The sequence below is a fragment of the Physeter macrocephalus genome, chromosome 2 (genome assembly GCF_002837175.3).
Source record: "Physeter macrocephalus isolate SW-GA chromosome 2, ASM283717v5, whole genome shotgun sequence".
Classification (NCBI taxonomy): Eukaryota; Metazoa; Chordata; class Mammalia; order Artiodactyla; family Physeteridae; genus Physeter; species Physeter macrocephalus.
This window is the reverse complement of record NC_041215.1, coordinates 40,487,565-40,505,776: the sequence shown is the minus strand read 5'-3', so window position 1 is coordinate 40,505,776 and position 18,212 is coordinate 40,487,565. Positions and strand designations below refer to the sequence as shown.

Genomic DNA, 18,212 nt, shown 5'->3' with positions numbered 1-18,212 from the left:
TCTGACCGGTGTGTGATGATATCTCATTGTCGTTTTGATTTGCATTTCTCTAATGATTAATGATGTTGAGCATTCTTTCATGTGTTTGTTGGCGATCTGTATATCTTCTTTGGAGAAATGTCTATTTAGGTCTTCTGCCTATTTTTGGATTGGGTTTTTTGTTTTTTTGATATTGAGCTGCATGAGCTGTTTTTAAATTTTGGAGATTAATCCTTTGTCAGTTGCTTCATTGGCAGCTATTTTCTCCCATTCTGAGGGTTGTCTTTTGGTCTTGTTTATGGTATCCTTTGCTGTGCAAAAGCTTTTACGTTTCATTAGGTCCCATTTGTTTATTTTTGTTTTTATTTCCATTTCTCTAGGAGGTGGGTCAAAAAGGATCTTGCTGTGATTTATGTCATAGAGTGTTCTGCCTATGTTTTCCTCTAAGAGTTTGATAGTGTCTGGCCTTACGGATCTGGGGGTTTATAGTTTTCATCGGATTTGTAAACACATCAGCCATTGTTTTCTTCAGATATTTGTTCTGTCCCACCCCAACTGTGGGACTCCAGTTATTCATACAGTAGGTTGCTTGAAGTTGTCCCACAAAGAATAACTGACATTCTTTTAATTTGGCAGATTTCCTTTTTCCCTGTGTCTTTTATTTTGGATTGTTTCTGTTGCTATACCATTAAGGTCAGTATCTTTTCTAAAATCTAATCTGCTGTCCATCTCATCCAGTATAGTTTTCATCTAAGATATTGTGGTTTCCATCTCTAGAAGTTTGGTTTGGGTCTTTTTTGTATCTTCTAGTTTCTTCTTAAGTTTTGAGGATATGGAATACAGTTACAATAACTGTGTGTCTTTCTCTGCTAATTTTAGTATCTGTGTCAGTTTCTCTTGACTGATTATTCTCTTTAGTATGAGATGTCTTTTTCTGCCTTCTTGCATTCCTGATAATCTTTGACTGGGTGCCTGACATGTGAAATTTACTTTGTTGGATGCCAGATCATTTTGTGTTCCTCTCAGTCTTCTTGAGCTTTGTCTTGGGATGCAGTTAAGTTACTTGGAAGCAGTTTGATCCATTCAGGTCTTCTATCATGTGTTAAGTGGGTTTGTTGCCATGGTCAGTCTGGGTTAATTATTCTCTACTACAGAGGCAGGACCTTCCTAATACTAAATGCCCTTGAATTAGGTGTTTTTACATGCTGTCTGTGGAGGGGGCACTGTGTCCCAGTGTAAGTGCCACTCTTTCTTTCCCAGCCTCAGGGAGTTTCCTTACACACGTTCCCTGATCAGTGCTCTCCTGCATACTTGAGGGGGGCCTCTGCAGACCTGTAGGATTCTCTCCTTGCAGGGCTGCTCTCTTCTGTCTGGTATCCTGTGCTGTGAACTCCGGCTGCCTTGGTCTCCCTGCGCTGTCAGCCAAGGGAGGCCTCTGTGCTCTGCCGCACTGCACTCTCTCTGCACCCCGGCCCGGGGACTCCCTCAGGTCAAGCACAGGGCTCCTCATTTGTTTTCCAAAGCTCAGGATCACTGCCTTCTGTTCTTTGAGGTCTCAACGTCTTGAAAATTGTTTGTTTTCCCCTTAGGTTATTTCAGTTGGGAAGCTAAATTCAGTTCCTTTTACTCCATCTTGGATGGAAGAGAATCTGCCCAGAGGGTTTTGACAGATGAATAAACTACTTGGGATCCAAACTATTAAATGAATTATTTTTCCAGCAGAGATTTTTGTTAGTATTTAAAATTCTTTTCCTGAAAAACTTCTTGGTTTACTTAAGTTTTCTGTTACCTTTATAGCTTGCCTCTGAAGATTGATTTGCTAGATCGTCCAGACTTACTGGAAACAGCCGTTGATGATGTAGTTGGGGCACCTGACACCGTGGCCATGTCCCAAGCCCCAGGTGAAGTGAGCACAGCCGCCAGGCAGGCTGGCTTGGAGGGGCTGGAAGGTGAGTGAGGAGTAACTAGAAGTTCTGTGTAACCTCACTGGCATCGCCCTAGTCTGCCCGCCTTTGAAATGAGCTGTTTAAGGCAGTTGCTCTAAGAATATTTTATGCAGTAGTTGGATTTGAAATGTTACTGTAGAATAGTTATGCCTTCTTGCCTTTTTGGCTTAAGGATCCATTGAAATATTTAAGATCACATAATTGAGACCATTAAACATTTGTATCATTTAGAAGTTCTTAAACATTTTTGAATTTTCAAATTTGCTTTTTACTTTGTTTCTTGAGTGAAAATTAAGAGTAAAAAGTTTCCTTAGAGATCTAGGGCAAAAGATTGCATGAATGTTTGGACATTCCATTAGTTCACAGATAGTATTTTGTTATTAATGAGGGCTGTTGTTGCCCAGACCCACAAAGATAAATAATCTAGAAAGAATGCTGCTTTCCTTAACTTTTTAAAAGGTTAAAAGGAAACAGTAAATTGCACATTGAAAATTTCTATATACTTGTGAGTTTGATTTGATATTAAAGCATAAACTGTCTTTAAACAGGAGCTTTCTGTTGAATCTCGGTGTGTGTTCATTTAAAAGCAGCTTATGTTTATGTGGCTCTTGCCAATTTTGATTTCTGTTGCTAAAATTAAGACACTCTCTTTAAACAACTTATTGGAAATTGCCAGTGAGTATGCTGTTGTCTCTGAGGAGTGTAGAATACAGCAATAGTATTTAGTAATTCAGAAAGAAGCATTAATGAAAGTTGCACAGTGCTTCTGCTTCATAGAACATGCTGAAGTACTGCTGGTAACTGGCATTAAAAATTTGTTCTGGGGCTTCCCTGGTGACGCAGCGGTTAAGAATCCGCCTGCCAATGCAGGAGACTCGGGTTCCAGGAAGATCCCACATGCCGTGGAACAACTAAGCCCGTGTGCCACAACGACTGAGCCTGCTCTCTAGAGCCTGCGAGCCACAACTACTGAGCCCACGCGCCACAACTACTGAAGCCCACACGCCTGGAGCTGGTGCTCCGGAGCAAGAGAAGCCACCGCAGTGAGAAGCCCGTGCACCGCAACAAAGAGTAGCCCCCGCACCGCAACAAAGAGTAGCCCCCGCACGCAGAAACGAAGACCCAATGCAGCCAAAAATAAATAAATAAGTAATTTATTTTTTTTTAAAATCACCTGGAGAATTTTAAAAACTACCAATGCCAGAAAACTACATTCAGAAATCTGATATCATTGTTCTAGGGTCAGCTCTGGGAATCAGTATTTCTTAAAAATTCCACATCTTATTCTAATGTGTAGCCAAGGGAAAGATGTACAGAATTAACTGATGGACACTTTTGGAAGATCCCTTTGACCAAAAGCAAATGATTTCATTGTTTTTCCCTCCCTTCTTCTACCTGATTATATAGAAATTATTAGGCATTCAACAGCTTCTTTGTCAAGTGGATGATGTAAAAATTCAAACTCCTACCAAACTGGTCCCTGCAAAATAAGATTAATACAACTAACAGTTGTTACATAGAACTCATTTAAAGCTAAATTGTCTTTCAGTGGTTGGAGGATTTTATCTACAATGTGTTTTGCATGTAGTGAAGATAAAATGCTTGTGGTTCATCACACCATGTCACCAATATGTAATATGTTGAGTCAGTGAGTGAATAAATGTGTGTCCTTCATCAGTTTGCTCCACGTAAGTTTAGCTGTAGACTGTGTGGAGTCAGCACCAAGGAAAGGAAACAGCCAAGTGCTGAGGTTTGCAGGGGGAGCTAGGGTTGTGCCTAGGAAGGAGGGCCGTGTCACAGGTGCTCTGTGCCTTTTCCTCTACTCTCATGGCTGTGAGCTTTCTTAGCCGCACATGCCATGGGATTCCATATCCAGCAGAGCAGATACAGGGTGATGTTCCTATTTAGGTTAGCTCTTAATCTAATTAATGGAGAGTTTCTTGGTGATAGAAAGACTATCTATTCCGTAGTGATCTGGGTTATTACCTATAATTGATGGTAACTGATGTTGAGGGGTGTGGAGAAAGCCTAAGTCTTCACCCTTACACGGCTGTGACAGCCTGGCAGACTAAGCGGCTGTTTTCCCCTTTTTTTTTTTCAGCATTAAAAGATGCCTCAGAGAAGCTCAAACACCTTGAAATGGAAAGTGGTCCTTTGCCAGCTGGTCATCCCAACAGGGACGTTAACATCAGCAACCAGGTATTTAGGGTCCTCCTTTGTTTGCCTGTCACACAGCTCCAGACCTCTGAGAAATCATTTCCATCGGAAGCCAATACTTTTTCTTTTCTTTCACTGGGAAATCTGTCTGTGCTGAACACTTATAAACCTGTTTTACCATTTCAAAAGGTGAAATTTGTGGATGTGCAGGAGGAAACGTGGGCATCAACGTTAAGACCTATAAGGTCATCTCAATTTTTTTTTAAACACAGTCAAAAGTAATATGGTTATTAAACCTTTATTTTTATTCAGCCCAGCCTTCCCTGTTGAATGAATTTCGTTTTGGTTTGGTTTGAAAGGGGAACATCTGACTTGCAGTGCTCTTTCATCCCTGGATAACTAGCTGGAGTTCTTCAGAGACCAGTATGGAACACAGAGTGATGTTCTTCTTTCTTACGTAGTCATTGTTAAGATTGTCCTTTTGAATCCAAGTCTTTTTTTTTTCCTTCTATTATGTTTTTTCTTAGAAATGTCTTTTAGAAGCTGATTCAATTTCAGAAAGTCTTTCCTCTTTTTGACCCCTCAGTATTTTTCAATTATACTGGTCTGTTTCCTTCACATTGTCATTTTTTTCCACTGTCTCTGTAAGGTAGGGGAATGCGGGGTCAGAGACCTTTAGATGGTTGGCAATTAATTTGACAAAAATTTAGTGGAGGCCTGGAGTGATCCTAAAGAAGAAGGAAGCAGGTAAACCCTGGCTGGGCTGTGAAGGTGTGGAGCAGAGGGTGATTGTTGCACTGGGAACTCGTTGAGTAGCTGCTTGATTCTTTTGCAGAATTCCCTGCGCACTTTGCTGTAACGTAACTGAGCCTCTCAACCAGAGGATCTGTTAAATTCGTTTTGAAGCCTTGGGGAGATGAGTACAAGTGTGGGTTTACGATGGGACAGGGAGTAAGAGAGTGGGTTAGGTGAAGGGTGGTACGCCATCAAGGTGTGTTTTAGGGCTCGCATAGCTAGGAAAATAATAGCGAATACTTAGTGAGGGCTTACTCAGTGCCAGGCAGGAATAACAGGAAAGAATTCAGTACTGTACTAATAAATAAGGGATATCAGACTAGTTAATAACTCTTCAGCTAGTGCTGTGTACAAGTTTGTCAACTGAAAAAAAAGCACAACCTAAAAGTTGAGAGATATGTGTTGTTTGGTGGACTTTCTTAGTACTTTGAGCCTGGGACACAGCATCTGAGAGCTCTGAGGGACGCCTCCAAAGAGGCGGGGGAGGATCTATAGGAGTTTTTGCAACAAAGACCAGGTAGTGGGAACATCAAAAGATGACTGATAATAAAAGAAAACCTGACATCTCATGTTAAGGAATTTAGTGCTTTTCTCTATATGGGAAGATGCAAAAGTCTGGGCTCACTGAAATCATTCCTTTGATAGTACCTCAGCTCTCTGGGGCCAAGATCCTGTGCTTTTCCATCCTGAGCCCCCTCAGGGCGCACCGTGTTGGGGGAGGGGGCTGCAGTGGCTGACTGCTGGATGAACTTGACAGTGGGCAGCCCTTTTGTTTCAGTCCTGAGTTCCCTCAGGGCTCACTGTCAGGCGGCTATAATGTGGTGGCTTGATGGCTGCAACATCCTTTGCTGATATGGCAGCAACATTTTAGTTCTCAAGTTGATTCATGTTTTATTTATATGATGCACTTTTAATCCACTCTGATTTCTCTACCTCTGCCATCAACAGTTAATGTTTGCTTAAGGAATGCAAATTAATCTGAATATCAGCTTTACTGAGTAAAGTAATTTTAGGATGAAAAGCCTACTGTAAATAAAATATATTGTTCTAAAACAAAGTGTCAGTTGTCGGACGATTAGCTCTAAGAATTGGGTAACTGAGAAACTCTAAGCCAGCCACAGAATCGTGAGGCTGGGACTAGTGCTACTGACTGCAGAGTGGACTGCAAGCTCGTGTCTTGAGAACCCACTTTAGAGGGCTCTCCTCTCCGTCGGACCTGCATCACCCAGGATTGATAAGGTCACTTGAGAACCCGTACACTGTTGATTCAGTCCTACAAACCTGTTTATTGTTTAGTTTTTATAAGATATAAAATAATAAGTATTGTGGGGAATCCACAGAATGACAAAATCTTGGCCCTCCCGAAACTTGGACCTGTCTCACCCATAGAAATATCGCAGATCTCCTATGCTAATGGAATTTTCAGTTGGTAACAGCTGGGAAGTACAGTTTGAAAGACAAAAATCAGGATCCACGAAGACTTTGACAGGCTGGAATGATGGTTTGGATTTAAGAATATATATTATGACAAGTCTGACACAAATGTAGGATTAGGGTCGGGAGGTAGAGTGTAACAAGCATGTGTAAAAAATGTTAGAGAATCTGTAAACGGAGTATGAAGTGTGGCTGCTGAAACGTCTCTGTTGTATTAACTGAAAGGGCTTGAAAGGGGGGATCCAACCACAGTATGAAAACGTGAGCGAGAGAAAAGTAACTTAGGCAAACGAAAGGGGTTTGAGAAAAGAGTATGGTGAGGGGTCTTGAGACACATTTACAGCGGAGGGTCAGTGATCTCAGGATTATCTGAAGAGCTGTGTGTGATGTGACACAGGAAGTAAAGCAACTTGGTTTTAGTAGTCTCACAGAAGAGTTAGGGTCGGTGAGAACGATAGAGTTATGCAGATTTCACGTCGGTGTAGGAAAACACGTCCTAACGTATCTGCACATTGAACAGGATGCCTTAGGAAGCAGCACATTCCCCAGCGTGGGAAGTTCCTCAGGCTAAGACTAACTTAATCAGCTCTTTGGATATTTTGGTGGTGGCATGAGGCGAGCGTTCTTTCCACCTGGGGATGCTGACACGGATGACTCTCAGTGTCATTGTGGGGATTCTCCCCTTCCTTGGGGCCTCCTCGTGTTGGAAATGTGTTCACAGTGTCTGCCTGACCTTGTGTTGGCAGTCCTTTAGGGCTTATGCTGTGTCAAGATGTATAGATTTTTGAGTTACCTTCTTCTTCATTACTTGAGACAATTCCAGAATTTTCTTTATCTTCAAATTTCATTTCAAGAATCATTTTTTTCTTGTTCCTCGATCAGAAAATTTTACCAAATGCTTAAAGTAACAAAACCTAACCTGCGTTTGTTAGTGGGGTCGGGGCACAGTGAAGTCGTGGTCTTTAAACACTTATCTTTTTAGGGAAAGGATTAAAAGTCAGGCACGATGATTGTTCTCTTGACCACAGGTTGGCAGCCTGTTTCATTAAAAGGTCAGTAAATAGTTTAGTCGAGGCCGCCGTACAGTCTCTGCCATTGTACTCGACTCTGCTGCCATGGCAGGAGAGCAGCCACTGGGCCTGGGTGTGGCCGTGTTCCCATCAGGTTTACTTACTACAGCAGGTGTGGGCCAGGTTTGGCCTGCAGGTTGTCCTCTTCTTTTTGTTGGGAATGTAATCTAGCAGCAGGTTGCTACCACACAAGATTTGGAATAATCTTTGTCGTTTTTACGCTTTTGATTTTCTTTGTATCCAAACCTTAATAGGGTATAACCAAAAAGTATAGCAAAACCCAAAACCTGCACTCTGAATAAAACAAAGCAAAAAAATGAACTTATTGCAAGGATTTTGACCTGCAAGCCTGGAAACGCAAGACTCTGGGAGCAGTAAGTTCCAGGTTGCTGACAGATTAATAGGGGTTTTATGGGAGAAATGCAGAAGGTTTTTGTTTTCTTCAGCTGCTTGGTTGCCTAGTGGTCTTCTTTCTTATTGGGATCAGAGTAGCTGAGTTAGGGGAACAGGAAGCACAGAGCTGGCTTGGACGGACTTGGTGTGTGGGGCTTGGCTGGGGTCCTCTGCTGACCTCTGAGGAAGAGCTGTACGTTCTGCAAGGTTAGGTTAAGTGTCCTTTGTGTGCCTGTGTTGACCGTCTCCATCTTGTCCCTGACACAAGTGACTCCAAACGTTTTATTGATAGTTTGGTTCTGTAAGTGGTTACTTTCTTTCCCTCTGCCCTCAATTTGGACGCAGAAGGTGTGGTCATGAGTGTGACCTCCCTTTGGGGAAAAGTCTTCAGACATGAGCTGCGCAAAGGCCACCCTTGTCCAGGGGTCTGTGAGCTGTCACGTAGTATGTAAGTAGTAAATAGAAGTGATACTTTTACAAATGCAAAGGTGAATATTTCCTATTTGACAGTAATTGCTGTAGGGGAGAAAAATAATTTCCCCCTCTACCATTCTCAGTTCTTAGCTGAGACCTCTGTTTCAAAAGACAGATTAACAAGAGAAAAACAGAAGTTTATTGATATGTGTATCTCAGGTAGAGATGGGAAATACCAGGAAAGAATGAGTAACTCACAGAGGTGGCTTAGAATTGCAGCTAAATACCATCTTCAGCTGAAGTCAGAAAAAACAAAGGTGTAGTTAGTGGAGAGTACAAGGAAAGGCGGGTAAACAGCCATAACAAGTAAGGCTTGTTATGCGGCTTTAAGTCCTTGCTTTTCATGATAAGGGTTTGAGTTGTTTGCAGGGATTAACATTTGTCCTTTGCGGTAGAGAGGGAAGGGGGGACTCCTTTGTAAATTTCTGTCCTGCTTTTAGGCAAATAGGGTAAGGACAGAGCATTTCTTCTATCTGCCTCTTCTCAGTTGCCTTCAGCTCAAAATAATATGCCCCAAAGTGGCATATTTAGGGATGGCGTATTCTGCTACCTCTTGACATTTTCAGCTTAAAGAATAGTTACTAATATTATACTAATATTGTTGGTACAGGGTTTTTATTTTTATTTTTTTAATTTTTAAAATTTTTAATTTTTATTTTTTGTCTGCACTGTGCAGCATGTGGGATCTTAGTTCCTCAACCAAGGGATCGAACCCACGCCCCCTGCAGTGGAAGCACAGTCTTAACCACTGGACCACCAGGGAAGTCCCAGGTGCCAGGTTTTTTTTTGTTTTTTTTGTTTTTTTTGCGATATGCGGGCCTCTCACTGCTGTGGCCTCTCCCGTTGTGGAGCACAGGCTCCGGACGCGCAGGCCCAGCGGCCATGGCTCACGGGCATGTGGGATCCTCCTGGACCAGGGCATGAACCCTTGTCCCCTGCATCGGCAGGCGGATTCTCAACCACTGCGCCACCAGGAAAGCCCCCAGGTGCCGGTTTTTTAAAGAATAATTTTTAAGTCTGGAAATCAGGCTGTTAAGCTGTTGGTATCTTAGCATTTTTTACTTTATATGGTAAGCTAGCTCTAAAAGTTCACATCTCTTTTATCATGATCTCAGGGACTCTTCTGGCTTTGTTTAGATACATTCAACAGTTTAAGGGGAAGAAACTTTATAAAGTGGTTAAAACTTTTGTGTATATTTAGGTAAAATACAAGGCAAATTGTATGTATTCTTCTAAAGCAAGATTCATGCAAATCATGGATCTACCCATGAATAATTATGAGGAGTGCCTTAAACCCTGTGAAATTGAATACATGTTCTTGTCTTTGATTCACTTATACGTTTTTCTGGAAAGCGGGTCCAAATTTTATTAAATTCTCAGGGAGTGAACCATACCAACCTTAAAATAACTCTTTGCGTCTCTCCAAGGTTAGAGCTAAAAAGAACTTCACTTTAGTTAAAAGGCTTATATAATTTTTTTTCAATTAAACAGTTTCAGTTTTTCTGAGCCATTTAAAGAAGGAGCTCTCAGAAATAAGACTTCTCTTCTAGCCAGGATTGTTTCAAGATTAATCTCTCTATCCAAAAACCTCATTCCCTTTCTTGTCCTGCCCCTGTTCCCCTCAGGATTGAGGAGGATCAAAGAAAAGGGGGGACTGAAACCAAGCAGGACCCCTTGGGGCCCTCCCAGGAACAAAAAGCCTCTCCGTGTCCCCCGTTTCTTGTTTGTAGGAAATGGGCTGTGACCTCCTGGGCCTTCCCTGAGTTCCAGAGAGCCGACTCAAGCAGTTAATGATTAGGACAGTGGAGTCACAGGGCTCCTAGCTCCTCCTGAAGGGATGTGAATAACTGTCTGCTGCGTATCTCTGAGCTGTACTGCAGAAGCTGAGACCCCCCCACCCGCTGCGGGATGGTGACGACCTGCTGACCGCAAGCATGTCGACCCGAGACTGGTTGGAACCAGAAGGTTGAGGTTCCCGAGCCGTCACCCTTTTACCACCAGCCAATCAGAAGAAGGTCCACAGGTTGAGCACGCATCCTGGACCCTCTCCCCTAACAATGTCTTTAAAGACCCTTGCTTGAAAGCCGTCGGGGAGTTCAGGTCTTGTTGCACAAGATCTGCCTGTTCTCCTTGCTTGGCAGCCTACTTTGCTGCAAACACCCACTGTCAGAGTTTAGCTTTCTGTGCTGCGAGCACACGACCCCTTGCTTGGTAACAAACTGAAGCAGACTTTGGATGACTTTAACCTGACTTAAGCTCCTCACTAAGCTGACTCTGATGGCAGCAAGGACGGCTCTACAGGAGAGTTTGAGTGTCCAGTCATGTTTGAACAGGTCTAATTTGGGGTGTTTAGGAATCAGGGTGTCTTTTTAGTTCTTTCGGTCTTCTGTTTGCACAGTTTGGCCATCCAAGGCAGACATATCAGTAGCATAGTAACACAATATACAGATTTTTTTTTTTTTTTTTTTTTTTTTTTTTTTTTTTTGTGGTACGCGGGCCTCTCACAGTTGTGGCGGTTGTGGAGCACAGGCTCCGGACACGCAAGCTCAGCGGCCATGGCTCACGGGCCCAGCCGCTCCGCGGCATGTGGGATCTTCCCAGACCGGGGCACGAACTCGTGTCCCCTGCATCAGCAGGCGGACTCTCAGCCACTGCGCCACCAGAGAAGCCCAATATACAGATTTTTAAAAGCAGGACATTATCCAACCTCCATTATCCCAGTACTAAGAGGTAACTATGGTTAACATTTTAAACCAAACCTTGAAATGTGATATATATATATATTTTTTAATAAAAATGCAATAACACTGCTTTTTATAACGAATTCATCATAACTCTCTTTATTTCAATAACATTACCAATAATAGTTGAATGGCATGCATATATCATCACTGCATTTACTCAGTCTCCTATTGGTCATTCAGATTGTTGCTAATTTTCACCGTCATAATCAGTGCTCTGCTAGTCTTATAAGTAAGTGTCTGCCATCATCTTTGATTATTTTACTGGGAAGTAGAAGTGTTAGGTTTGGGACTTCCCTGGTGGTCCAGTGGTTAGGACTCTGCACTTTCACTGCCTGGGCCGGGTTCAGTTCTTGGTCTGGGAACTAAGATCCCACAAGCCGCATGGTACGGCACAGTGTTAGGTCAAATTTCAGGAATAATTTTAAAGCCTTTGGTACTTTTGCAAAATTACCTTCCAGAAAGATGGTAACAGTCACAGGTACTTTTACCTGTGATATGTGTGTTGAATTCCTGTTTTTGTTTTTAATATAATATAGGCAGGAAAATAAACACTTGCCTGTATCAGAGGCACGTTGCTCTGAGAATCCTGCGACGTGCAAATATAAATGATTAGCAAATAATCTCAAGTCTGCAGTGTAATTGTCTCTGAAAAGAAAATGTCAAAGCATTTGAACTAGCCATGATATTTTTCCAGCTTTACTGAAGTATAATTGACAAAGAAAATTTAAATATCTTTAAAGTGTACACCTTGATGATGTAGTGTCAGTGTACATTGTGAAGTGATTCCTGCAGCCCAAGTAGTTGACATATCTGTCCCCTCACATAAGTTACCTTTTTGTTTTGTTTTGCTTTTCCGGTGAGAGCACTTGAGATCTACTCTCTCAGCAAATTTCAAGTGTAAACAACAGTATAATTAACTGTAGTCACCGTGCTGTACATTGGGGCCTCGGGATTTATTCACCTGGTAACTTGTACCAACCTCCCTCTGCTGTATCCCACCCCCTAGTCCCTGGCAACCATTCTGTCTCTGCTTCTGGTTTGGAATTTCTTTTCAGGTCCCACATCTGAGTAGTGCCGTGCAGTATTTGTTGTTCTCTATCTGGCTTGGTTTGCTTGGCATGAGGCCTCCAGCTTCATCTGTGTTGTTGAAAATGGAGGGATTTCCTTCTTTTTAAAAGCTGAACAGTATTTCCTTGTGTGTGTGTATTTATGTGTACGTGTGTGTGTGTGTGTGTGTGTGTGTGTGTGTGTGTGTGTGTATTTTACATCCTCTTCATCTGTTGATGGGCCCTTCGGTTGTTTTCACGTCTTGGCTGCAGTGCACATTGGGGTGCAGATCTATTTGGGATAGTGATTTTGTTTCCTTTGGATGTATGCCAGAGATGGGATTGCTGGATCATCTGGTATGAACTAGGCATGATTGAAAAAGGATATCAGGTCTTCTTTCACTTGCTGGGAACCATTCTAAAGACTAGGAAGTTACAGTCTAGTGCAAAGTAGTGATTCTCAAACGTTTATAGGTATCAGAATCACACAGGGAAGCTTGTTAAACATTCCCATTTTGGGATCCCACCCAGAGGCAGATGTGTGGAGACCACACTTAGAAAAACCAGATTAGAATAAGCACATTAGTTAAATATTTTCAAACCTGAAAGAGCGGTGCAGTATGTAATCCCATACGTGGCAGCTAGCCTGTTTTATAGAACAAAAGCTGTATCTGAGACGAAGAAAGTATTTAGAGTGAGTTTGTTCTTTAGCCCAGTGTTAAATGGTAACCATAGTAATGATAATGGTAGTTGTTGTTATTATTGATTGTCATTCAAGTCAGGTAAAATATCAGTTGTAGTGCAGATAATTTAAATGTATTAATTTGCTTTCTCCCATTTCTTTTCATAATAGTTAATCTAATCGTTTCAATTATGATCTTCATTGAGTGGACTTGGGCTTTATTTTATCATTTTCGTTAAGTCTTTACCTGATAGTGACCTCTTTCTGGCCATGTAACGTAATCTCAAACACAGTTATCTACCTGGTGACAGTTTCAGAACCACAGGATTAGCCTGCGTAGGGCCTGACCTAAAATCCAATTGAAATTAATTACAGCAAAAGGCACACATTCTGTGGTTTATTTCAGGCATTTGTCCAGGGTGGTATCGTTAGATATTCAGTGGCTTAAAGACAGGAAATTGGGCTAGATGATTTCCAGAGGTCCCTGCCAAGTCATAGTTCTTGTTTGTGATTACTACGCCTTAGTTTGAAACCCCATGTAAGAGCCGACTCTTCCTGGAGTAGGATATGATTGCCTGAGACACGTGATTCCCTGATTGTCTGAATATGAAATTTCATCAGTCCTTTTCTGTTTCCATTTAGTTATATGCCCTCAGAGTTGCTTACAGTATATTTTTAATATCTAGGAGGAAGTGGTGAAGTTAACTGAGAAATGTCTGAATAATGCCATTGACATTGGGAGACACGTGATTCCCTGATTGTCTGAATATGAAATTTCATCAGTCCTTTTCTGTTTCCATTTAGTTATATGCTCTCAGAGTTGCTTACAGTATATTTTTAATATCTAGGAGGAAGTGATGAAGTTAACTGAGAAATGCCTGAATAATGCCATTGACAGCCCGGCACTGAATGCCAGGAGAGTGCCTCCTGACTTGAAGAGTAACATTTTGAAGGCTCAAGTAGAAGCAGTGCAGAAGGTAAGCTGCCTTTACTAGGGTCCTGGTGAAGTAGAAGGAGACCCTGTAGAACAAAGAAAGTACACAAACGGTAGACATGAGTGACTTGGCCGGTGATTAGAGAAAGAGTAGTACCAGGAAGCACACTCAAGATGGCAATGCCGGAACTTCCCTGGCGGTCTAGTGGTTAGGACTCTGCGCTTCCACCTCAGAGGGTGCAGGTTCCATCCCTGTTCAGGGAACTAAGATCCTGCATGCCGCACTGTGCGCCCAAAAAAAGGAAAAAATGAAAAAAAAAAAAGATGGCAAATGCCTTCCCAACTCCAAATTCTACTCAGGCAAGATTAAGAGCGGGGAGTCACAGGATAAAAAGAGTAAAGTTGCTGCTCTACAGTATAAGAAGTTAAAAAAAAAAAAGTCAAATTCCTGTAGAGGTGAGTCCCTAATCATCTTTGTCACTTTTTTTTTTTTTGCTGTACGCGGGCCTCTCACTGTTGTGGCCTCTCCCGTTGCGGAGTACAGGCTCCGGTCGCGCAGGCTCAGCGGCCATGGCTCACGGGCCTAGCTGCTCCGCGGCATGTGGGATCTTCCCAGACCGGAGCACGAACCCGTGTCCCCTGCATCGGCAGGTGGACTCTCAACCACTGCGCCACCAGGGAAGCCCTCTTTGTCACTTTTATAGCTGGAAACTCTGGTGATTTTTAGGTTCCTGTCAATATTAAGTCTATGACTTTAGGTCTTTCTTTATCAATTCATTGTTCCCCACCACCCATCTACCCCCAGTTCAGCAAAATTGTGATGTTATTAGCAACAGAGTGATGGTTATAAGGCGAAGAGTTGGCTGTGTCGTCTCATGAAGGGTGCAGTGGGTAGGGACCAGCCCCCATGAAGTTGATGGCATCCATGCTCTCAAAATCAGCTTTTCCTTGGCCCTCCCCAAGTTTCAGATTATCCTCTGCGCTGAAACAGGACAGAAGCCTGTCTCACCAAGTCCTGTTGTCAACTAGGATTTCAAACTAACCCTGTTGTTGAGAAGGGGCTCTTTCTCCATTGTGTTCCCAGGCACGAGCCTTGAAGAGAACTGAGAGGACTTGAGGGATATCGTTCGTGCATTTTATGTACCTTCTTACCCCAGTGTAAACATAAAACCTAATATTTATATATCAAAACAAATATAAAATACAGCAGTACAGGCTCTGGAATCAGACAACTGGAGTTTGAATCCTGTTTCTAATCTACTAGTAGCTAGTCACCGATTAGCTTTGTGACTTGGCAAGTTAGTTAATTTCCCTGAGCCTCAGTTTAATTATGTTTAAAAAGGGGTAATGGTAATACCTTCCCTAAGGTGGGTTATAAGGATGAAATAAAATGATAAAGGTAAAGGCCACAGAATGGCTTCTGGCACAGAATTAGTGTTTGGTAAGTGTTGACACTGCCTATTGTAGCAACAATGGTGGTGACAGTTTTTCGTCACCTTATGTTTCAGTTGTACTTTGGACCTGTTTTGACTTGAACAAGAGAGAAATAACTTAAACAGCCCTAAATGAAAGATTTTGTTTTATAGTTAAAATCATCCCACAAAGAAAAATTCAGGACCAGATGCCTTCGTTGTTAAGGGCTACTGAACGTCTAAGGAAGAAGTAATGACAGTTCTACACGAGCTCTTTCAGGGATTAGAAGAGCAGGGAGTGCTTCCCAGCTCGTCTCTGAGCCAGTCTTAGCCTCACGCCAAAGCCAGGGAAGGAGAGTACAGCAGAGCAGCTGCAGACCGGGACGGCTCCTGAGTGTGGACTCAAAGGCCTTAACAAAGTAGAAGCCAATCATACTGAACAGATTATAAACAGTATAGCACACCACGGCCAAGTAGGGTTTATCTCAGGAAAAAAGTTGGTTTATCGTTCAAAAAAATAGTACAACATATTAAAAAATAAGGAAAATTGTCTCAATTTATTTGGAAAAGGCATTTCACATTATTTAACACTTGTTCATGATAAAAGCTCACAGCAAACTAGGGATAGAATGGAACTTCAGCCTGATAAAGGGTATCTATGAAAAAAGTCTACAGCTAACATTGTAATTCATAGCTAAAGTTAACAACTGACATGCCCGTGTGGGCAGTGATGGACTGCCTGCAATGCTCGCAGCTGGTAAGAACATAAAATGTTCCAAGTACTTTATAAAAGAGTTGGTAAGGGCTTCCCTAGTGGTGCAGTGGTTGAGAGTCCACCTGCCAATGCAGGGGACACAGGTTCGATCCCTGGTCCCGGAAGTTCCCACATGTGGTGGAGCTACTAAGCCCATGTGCCACAACTACTGAGCCTGCACTCTAGAGCCCAGGAGCCACAACTGCTGAAGCCCGTGTGCCACAACTATTGAGCCCGTGCACCTAGAGCCCGTGCTCCGCAACAAGAGAAGCCCCCGCAATGAGAAGTGTGCGCGCCGCAACGAAAAGCAGCCCCCGCTCGACGCAACTAGAGAAAGCCTGCGTGCAGCAACAAAGACCCAACGCAGCCAAGAATTAATTAATTAATTTTTTAAAAAGAGTTGGTAAAATATTAAACATACACTTAGCATATGACTCAGCAGCCCCACTCTTGGGTATTTACTCAAGAGAAATAGAAGCGTAAGTTCACACAGGTATTAGTACATGAATGTTCCTGGCACCTTTGTTTGTAATAGGTAAAAACTAGAAACGATCCAAATGTCCATCAACAAGTAAACAGATGAACAAATTGGGGTGTATCCATACAGTGGAAAGCTACTCAGCACGCAAAAAAGGAATGCGTTAGTGACACATGCAACACCGTGGGTGAACCTCAAAAACATCCTGTTACTCTAAAGAGGGAGCCACAAAAGGATGTTATGATTCCATTTATATGAAACTATGGAAAGCACAGATCACTGCTGGCCACGTGTATGGGTTTTTGGTGGGATTGCATCGGAAGCCTCAGGGGAACATTTGGGGGAGTGGAAGTGTTACATATGTTGATTGTAGTGTGGATTATGCACCAAACCGTACATTTAAAATGTGTGCATTTTACTGTATATAAATGATACCTCAATAACTGACCTCTTTAGAATTCTCCTCTGAAATATTCCTTGTACTCAGGGGAAAACAAAAAGCCAGATACGCAGTTTAACATCTGTTTCTTCTTTTTATCATGTAAATTTGGAAAATTCTGGCATTGAATCTTTTTGGATTCTGTGTACATTGACTAACATATACCATTATGTCTTACATAATTTAGAGCTGTCTAGTAAAGCTTATGGATTCATAGACCAACATATTGAGGTGGAAACTTGGAGTATGAATTTGGGCATGGGATAGAATTGTTCTGGGTACAGTACTGGTATTTCCATAGATAAGGTATGGTTACCTCTTTCTGTAACTGAAGCAAACAGATATTTCTATTTTTACTGGAAAGGAATGTAAATTTATTACTTTATTATCCACAAGAGAGATTTAATTTTTTTTAATTAATTTTTTTGGAGTATAGTTGATTTACAATGTTGTGTTAGTTTCTGCTGTACAGCAGAGTGAATCAGTTAATATTTCCTCTCTTTTCTAGATTCTATTCCCATATAGGTTATTACAGTGTATTGAGGAGATTTAATTTTTATGATTTCTTTTTCTTAGGTTAAAAGAGAAGATAGCTTATTAAGTCATAAAAATGCCAGTGTTCAGGATGCTGCCACCAACAGGTACAGTTGTGGGTAGACTGAATTAAATTGATGTTCTTTTCCTCTTAACTTTCTTTGGAGGGTGTTTTTTTTTCCTCTTTCCCACTCTGTGATTACATGGTTTCAGGATATCCATTTGAAAGATAGCCTGAAATCACTCTTCTATCCACTACATAGCTTCTTAGGACCTAATTTTAGATCATTTGAAGATACTCCTAATTAATCTTTTCATTCTGATTCTTCTTCAGCTGATTCAAACTGTAGAGCAAAAGCAGCCTTTGAAGACATTTTTAATCTCGTAAGATACCTGATGAAGAATGTGTACTATTTCTCTTAGGTGTGGTAGTTGCCTTAGTGCCATGCTGTTGGCAGGGCGGGATTGCTCTTATAAACTGTCTTACCAGGCCTCCCATGGCGCAAGCAGATTTCTTTGCTGTTCCCTCTGAGTTCCTCCTGCCTGTCTTTTCTTGTTGATGCAGTTTGTTTCGTTCGTCCCTGCGTACCCAGTGTTCTGTGCTTAGTTGGTGCTAAGCACTGTTGAGTGAATGTGTTTTTTTTCCCGTTATTCAGAACTTATGCAGTGAAGAGTTTTCTGATTAGTGATATTCAGTTCCAGGTGCTGTAATCAACATAGCACTTAAGCACATGCTTCGTGTAAGGACTTTACAGTTAGTACTCAGCAGACCTACTACTTGGTGATCGGGGTACAACTGGAATTACAACGTAACCTTTTCTAAGAAATCAATTTTCCCACAACATTTTTAATGCTATTGTTGTTTTTATTGGAGCCTTTTAGAGTAACCTCATCACAGACTTTTTTGCCAAGAGGAGGATGATGGGGATGTGACTACCCAG

At 41.9% G+C, this 18,212-nt stretch overlaps 1 protein-coding gene across 5 annotated transcripts in view; it reads left to right on the top strand.

Annotated features, from left to right (window-relative positions):
* EPB41L5 (erythrocyte membrane protein band 4.1 like 5) overlaps positions 1-18,212 on the top strand; it is a 155,795-nt gene that overhangs the window by 116,347 nt on the left and 21,236 nt on the right. For all 5 annotated transcript variants that reach the window (XR_008618334.1, XR_008618335.1, XM_028501578.2 and 2 more), the window contains exons 17-20: positions 1,777-1,928; positions 4,027-4,124; positions 13,569-13,697; positions 17,314-17,378. Coding sequence is in view for 3 of the 5 variants with exons in the window: in XM_028501578.2 (XP_028357379.1) it covers positions 1,777-1,928; positions 4,027-4,124; positions 13,569-13,697; positions 17,314-17,378 (444 nt within the window). In the remaining 2 variants the exon portion in view is untranslated. The remainder of the gene's footprint in view (positions 1-1,776; positions 1,929-4,026; positions 4,125-13,568; positions 13,698-17,313; positions 17,379-18,212) is intronic.